The following is a 6,534-nucleotide window of genomic DNA, read 5'->3' as shown; positions in this document are numbered from 1 at the left end:
ATCAAAGCGCAGGTCTTAACCTAGTTCATATACTATTGTTGCAGATGGGTTTCATACATGAAGTTTCCATAAACGAAAAGAAATTTGGCAAAGTAAAAAACAGAAAATTATTGGTTGACTTGCTCTCGTATAAATATGATAGAAATGCCATCTTACAAACATATTCAGAATCACACTCAACAAGATAGTAGAGGAACTTTAGCTTTCTTAGCAAACTGTTTTTCCAGCTAATTTTATTATGCTCGTTCTAAGAAATTCCTTCTCTTCTTCTGCCCATAATGAGTTTTCTGAAACGACTGTTTTGATATGTTGTCTCTTTCGGTATTCAAGGTTGCATTCAGATAGCATGATCAGAAGTTGTTGGAATATGTAGAAGCTTGAAGCATTGTCGAATCCTCTTCGCCCATTGCACATTCTTCATTACCAATTCCTTATTGATTATTTCTATTCTCATCATGTTCTCGTTTGAATCTTGTCCAAAACTCCTTAGTTTTATTGCAATTAGAGTTGCTGTTGAGATTTTATGAAGAAAACAAAACAAGAAACATTTTGTTTTCTTGTAACATTTAGCCAAATGTCGAGTCGAAAACGGTTAACTTGAACACCAATATGTTTTGATGAAACAAAAATGATTTTATCATTTCCTAGATAAACAACACCAAAACCGCAACTTGGAGCGAGTTGACAATTTTTCTGAGAAATATCGCAAAAACTTGTAAGTCTTAAAACAATCTGAGAACAGATTAAAACATGAAACAGTCCAGTTATGACTTAGAATGTGAAGCAGCCAAATTTTAATGATGGTTTACTTTGGGTAGAGAGGAATATGCAAGAAAATAGGACAAAGGAAGATTTATGGAAATGATAAACTCAAATCTCGACAAATAAGGAAGGATTGGAGAAATTGAAGATATGAGAAAAAGAAAACACTGACAACTTTGGGAGAGTATATAAACAAGACCTTGGACATTCAATAAGGGAACCCAACAATGAAAGTTCTGAGAAATTCATGTCACTACAAGAAAACACGCCGAATTCCGACGGAGGTTCCGACGGACATCAATGTCGTCGGACGTTTGTGACGGATTACCGACCAATTTCTGACGAAAACCAAAAATTTGAAGTCGTCGGAATTCCGTCGGCCACTTCCGACGGGTTGTATTTATAGGAAATTGGTTACGGACCTCCGACGACTTTCCGACGAAATTCCGATGGATGTAAAGCAGTCCGTCGGAATTCCGTCGGAGTTGTCCAATCCCAAACGGCTATACAACGGTCATATGTATTTGTCGGCAACGGTCACATGGTTCGTCGGAATTTCGTCGGAAAATACCGACGGAATTCCGACGAACTATGTGACCGTTGCCGACAAATATATATGACCGTTGTATAGCCGTTTGAGATTGGAAAATACCGACGGAATTCCGATGGACTGCTTTACATCCGTCGAAAGTCGTCGGAGGTCCGTAAGCAATTTCCTATAAATACAACCCCTCCTCATTCAACTCATTCACACTTCATTCTCTCTTCATTCTCTTTAGTCATAACAATTCCGTGAAAATCATGTCTTCAGAAGTTTATTATCGTTCGTGGATGGATAAACCTCATTTGGATCCGAACACCAATTTGCTTACGGAAGAATACGTTCAAGGGATTGGAGAATTCATGAGGCTTGTTCAACAGCAACCGGATGCAAAAAGTGGTATGTTAAGATGTCCCTGCTCAACTTGCAATAATAATAAGGTTATAAAAGAATTTGATGTTTGGACTCATTTGTATATGAAAGGGTTTTCACGTAATTATAAAGTTTGGTACCTTCATGGGGAAACTGGTTATGAATATGGTAGTACTAGCGAACCTCAGCCTGTTAGTGAACCTCAGCCTGATATTAGGTTAGAAGAATCTAGAACGGATATAGATTATGGTGTAGGTACTGAGCAGATGGTACATGATCATTATAGAGGGGAAGAACCAAACCCCGAGTCTAGGAGATTTTTTGACATGTTGGATGCAGGAAAACAACCTTTGTATCAAAATTGTAGAGATGGTTATTCAGTCTTATCATCTGCAACTAGATTAATGGGTATTAAGACAGACTATAATTTGGCTGAAGAATGTATGGATGCGATTACTGAGTTTTTCAAAGGTATTCTACCTGAGGATAACCTTGCACCGGGTTCATACTACGAGGTTCAGAAACTTGTTGCCGGTCTTCAACTACCGTATGAAGTGATAGATGTATGTATTGACAACTGCATGATCTATTGGAGAGCGGATGAGACACGGAATGTATACCATAGAAGGTTGTTGGACATATTCATTAATAACTTAACATGTTTTATTATATATTTACGTACCAAAAATATAAGCCAAGTTAAAACAGAAATAATAATATCAAAATTAACATATTTTCCTAAACAAATATAGTTGATATTCTAAGTAGTTGAGAAATTTAATGGATTTTGCATTTTATATAAGAAATAATTTAGGTAGTTAAATTAAAATTCGTAAAGGCATGAAAATAAATTTCTTAATTGATATGTATAATCATATAACCATGAATAGAACATTTGTTCTATTTTTTTTTCTTAACTTGAGTTTATCATGTATATATGGTATAAAGACACAATAATTACGCAACATATGACTATGAAAAGCCTTAAAAAAGACACATGAACATGAGATAATTTTCTTAAAAAACATAACAGAATTATAAGATATGTTTTTTTGTATTGTGAATAGATCGGTTATTTTCTATATTTGTATTAGGTCACACACAATTCTATTCATTATTGAATGAAAATATTTTAACAATTATAACCTCATGTCATAAACTCCTATACCTTATATACACCCATAAAACATTAAATTTAGGTCACACACAATTCTATTCATTATTGAATGAAAATATTTTAACAATTATAACCTCATGTCATAAACTCCTATACCTTATATACACCCGTAAAACATTAAATTTATGTACATATAAATTTATAATATTATCTTAGTTTTTAGAATGATTCTCTTTTAATAGTATATATTAAAAAATCACAAATAAAATAGTTTATTCAAATTTATATACTATTAAAACTATATCATTTTTTTTCTAAAAAGTATCACCAGATTTTTGTAGGTATTTATCGGGTCAACCATTATCGGATTGCACATTGATGATGTGCTTTTGAGTTTTTACCAAATTTTATTAAAATTTTACTTATCACGTTTAAATTTAATCCAAACCGGATTACACATAAATAATCAAATTTACTAGTTTGACCACGGGTCTGGGTCATGTACAAAAACACTGATAAAAATTATTAACAACCCTACAATCTATACTAAGTCAATTTTATATCTCACAACCTCAACAAATGTAATTCTTATAAAATATATACAAAATATAAACATGGCGTTGTAAAATAAAAGTATACATAAAATAACAAATAAACAAATTGATAAATTTTATAATTTTAAACAAAAAAATCATTTTCTTCTTTGATATAATACAACTTTGTATCTTAATAATGTACATCAAAACCATAACAATTTATATCAAACATTGTTATTATCGGGAAAAAAATCTGCGCTTTTGAAACGCAAATCAAAATCTAGTGTGACACTTCAAGAAAAAGATTAGAAACAATTACAACTCATAAAACATCAAAAAGTAATAGCCAACAAACATTATATATTCTTTATAATTTAGATTTTAAAAGAAATGAGGCAAATAAAACAAAAGTAACCAATTAAAAATATTATCTCCATATCCTTTTAGATTATATTTATATTATATTTATCCCTTATATATTATTTGAGAAGCATTACAACTTCTTTTTGTAGCCACATGTCTTCACTAAAATGATTCTACTCCAATTTTTACATTATTTTACACATCCTCTCGGTGTAACGCTTCCCGCTGAAGCGCAATTATTGGTGTATGAGATACCCTGTATCTGTTGTACTGTTGCGGACGAGAATCGTGTGGAGCGAAGATGGGTGTTCATAATTATTCTTATTTCTGATTTTGAAAAGTCGAATATCGTAGTTCCTCCCCGGAAAGAGAAAAAAAATATATATAAAAAAAGAGACGGCTTCATATTTTGAAACAGAAATGATTCATCCATCAGTGAACTCTCCCCTCAACATTGGTAATCTTCCTTTTACATCTACTTTCGTTATAAAAATCATTCATTCATCCATCAGATTTTATTTTCCCGTCGTACGTCCTTCTCTGATTCGCTGAACCAAAATTGATTGGAAATTTTTGGGGCTTTCTTGATAAGTTGGTTGAGAGCTACGAACTATACATGTTGTTTGTTTGTGACAGATGAAGAAGAATCGTTTCTGCTAAAGGAAGAAGATGAAGCAAGTAGTGAAGAAGTCCTTCCTCAAATCATGCATTTAAAACGAAGTCAATGGTGGATCTTTGTTTTTATCAGCATCTTCTTCCTCATCTCTGCTCAAGCCGTAGCTGTTCTTCTCGGTCGCTTTTACTACGACCAAGGAGGAAACAGTAAATGGATCTCCACTCTTGTCCAAACCGTTGGCTTTCCGATTCTCTATCTCCCTCTTTGTCTCCTTCCTGCTTCTCCACGCACTTCTTACTGTTCCTTCAAGACTCTAGTTTGGATCTATCTTTCTCTTGGTCTCGCTATTGGTTTGGACAATCTGTTATACTCTTACGGGCTTTTGTTACTCTCTGCTTCAGCTTATTCGCTTATTTGCGGCACACAGTTGATTTTCAATGCTGTCTTCTCTTATTTAATCAATTCTGAGAAGATCACTTTTTGGACTGTCATGTCAATATTTTTCCTTACTGTCTCTGCTCTAGTGATTGCTCTTGACGATGATTCAAACAGTCCATCCGGAGGTTCTAAGTGGATTTACGTGATTGGGTGCTTGCTTACACTTCTTGCTTCTCTCATCTACTCTCTTCAGCTTTCTCTTATGCAATTTTCATTCGAGAAGATCATCAAGAAAGAGACGTTTGCTATGGTTCTTGAAATGCAAATCTACACATCTCTGGTGGCATCTTGTGTTTCTGTTATCGGGTTGTTTGCGAGTGGGGAGTGGAAGATGTTGAGAATGGAGATGGAAGAGTTTCACAAGGGTCACGTGTCGTATGTTTTAACTCTTGTCGGGACATCAGTTTCATGGCAATTGGGTTCTGTATCAGCTGTGGCACTTATATTTCTGGTTTCTTCGCTGTTTTCGAACCTTATCGGTACCCTCTCTCTCATTGTTACACCTCTTGCAGCACTTGTGGTGTTCGACGACAAGCTGACTGTGGCTAAGATTGCCGCAATCATCTTCGCCATCCCGGGCGTAGCTTTTTATATGTATAAGAATTATCTCGATGGCTTGATAGTAGAAAGAGCAAGAGAATCTCTGGCTGATTGATTCTACAAGGTGTTCGATTAGTGATTATTCAGGACAAGCTTATGGTATTTATGTTGTATATATAGTTTCTGATTTTTGTCTTTGTGTATACTAGCGTTCCTAATCCAGTTATAAGATGATGACATCCAACAATTTTTCTTGGTTTTCGAACATTGTCTTAGAAACTATTTTGTGTATTCAATCTTAAAGTGATGTGGTCCGGAGGTTCTTTCCAGAGGTCGCTTAACTTGTTGAAAGAAGGGGTGCATGCCAGGACTGAGAAAGGCAGATTAGATACGCAGCAGAGTGGTCAGGAACATCGCGAGACTGAGGGCACACTCAAGTTTGGCTAAATTCATGATGACGGATGAGACAGAAAACTGGGAAATGTCAACTCTTATGAATATAGTTAACCATCGTCTTATAAATAATACTGGTTTTTATCTTATATATATTAGTTTCTCGTAAAAATAAATCTTATATATTAAAACATAAGTCACAACTTTGATTTATGTGTCATTTTAAAAAAATGGACCTAATGAACATATTTCTATAAAGTCATGTTACATTTAATCTATAATCTTATCATTTAAATTTTGGGTCTCCCAAAAATTTTTATTGGGCTATCAATAATTAGATTTAAACAATAAATGATCTATTAGATCGAGATCTAGTTGTTAATTAAAATTGCTTCAAATTTTGGTTTTATAATCATTTGGTTTCGTTTTACTAACAACTAGGTGACCGGTCCGCACCCTGTGCGGGCATAAGAACATGACCAGCCCGCATCCTGTGTTCTTTCTCGGTCCGTACCTCACGAGAGAGAACACAGTAACGTCAGTATGAAGAGGCAGATATTGTGTGTATGTATAATTGCAACGTCAAAAAATATTTTGTGTGTTTACGAAGATACTTTCATTCAAAAAATAGAATAAATAGTGTATAGTTTTAGAAGTAACAGATTTTATATTATCATTAATTAGAATTGTATTTTATATGTTTCGTAATTCTTTATTTTAGGTGAATAATATTATTTTTCCATAAATAATAAACAAACATTTATGTAGACATAATAAAAGAAAATATAATAAAAATCAAAATATTATCCATAAATAATATAAATTTTGAAGTACATTTCTCGATAAAGAAAGCAAA

The 6,534-nt window shown here is 33.6% G+C and overlaps 1 protein-coding gene across 1 annotated transcript; it reads left to right on the top strand.

Annotated features, from left to right (window-relative positions):
• Positions 1 to 3,943: 3,943 nt before the first annotated feature.
• Positions 3,944 to 5,532, top strand: LOC106313621 (probable purine permease 13). The gene is made up of 2 exons (XM_013751491.1): positions 3,944 to 4,148; positions 4,328 to 5,532. The coding sequence occupies exons 1-2, from the start codon at positions 4,112 to 4,114 to the stop codon at positions 5,398 to 5,400; spliced, it is 1,110 nt and encodes a 369-aa protein (XP_013606945.1). The 5' UTR covers positions 3,944 to 4,111; the 3' UTR covers positions 5,401 to 5,532.
• The last annotated feature ends 1,002 nt before the right edge of the window (positions 5,533 to 6,534 follow it).

The sequence above is a fragment of the Brassica oleracea genome, chromosome C9 (assembly GCF_000695525.1).
Source record: "Brassica oleracea var. oleracea cultivar TO1000 chromosome C9, BOL, whole genome shotgun sequence".
Taxonomy (NCBI): domain Eukaryota; kingdom Viridiplantae; phylum Streptophyta; class Magnoliopsida; order Brassicales; family Brassicaceae; genus Brassica; species Brassica oleracea.
The sequence above is the reverse complement of the archived record's forward strand: the minus strand, read 5'-3'. Positions and strand labels throughout refer to the sequence as shown.

Coding starts and splice junctions, on each gene's coding strand:
- LOC106313621 (XM_013751491.1), top strand. CDS start 4,112: ATGATTCATCCATCAGTGAACTCTCCCCTCAACATTG. Junction 4,149..4,327: donor GAACTCTCCCCTCAACATTG/GTAATCTTCCTT, acceptor TGTTTGTGACAG/ATGAAGAAGAATCGTTTCTG.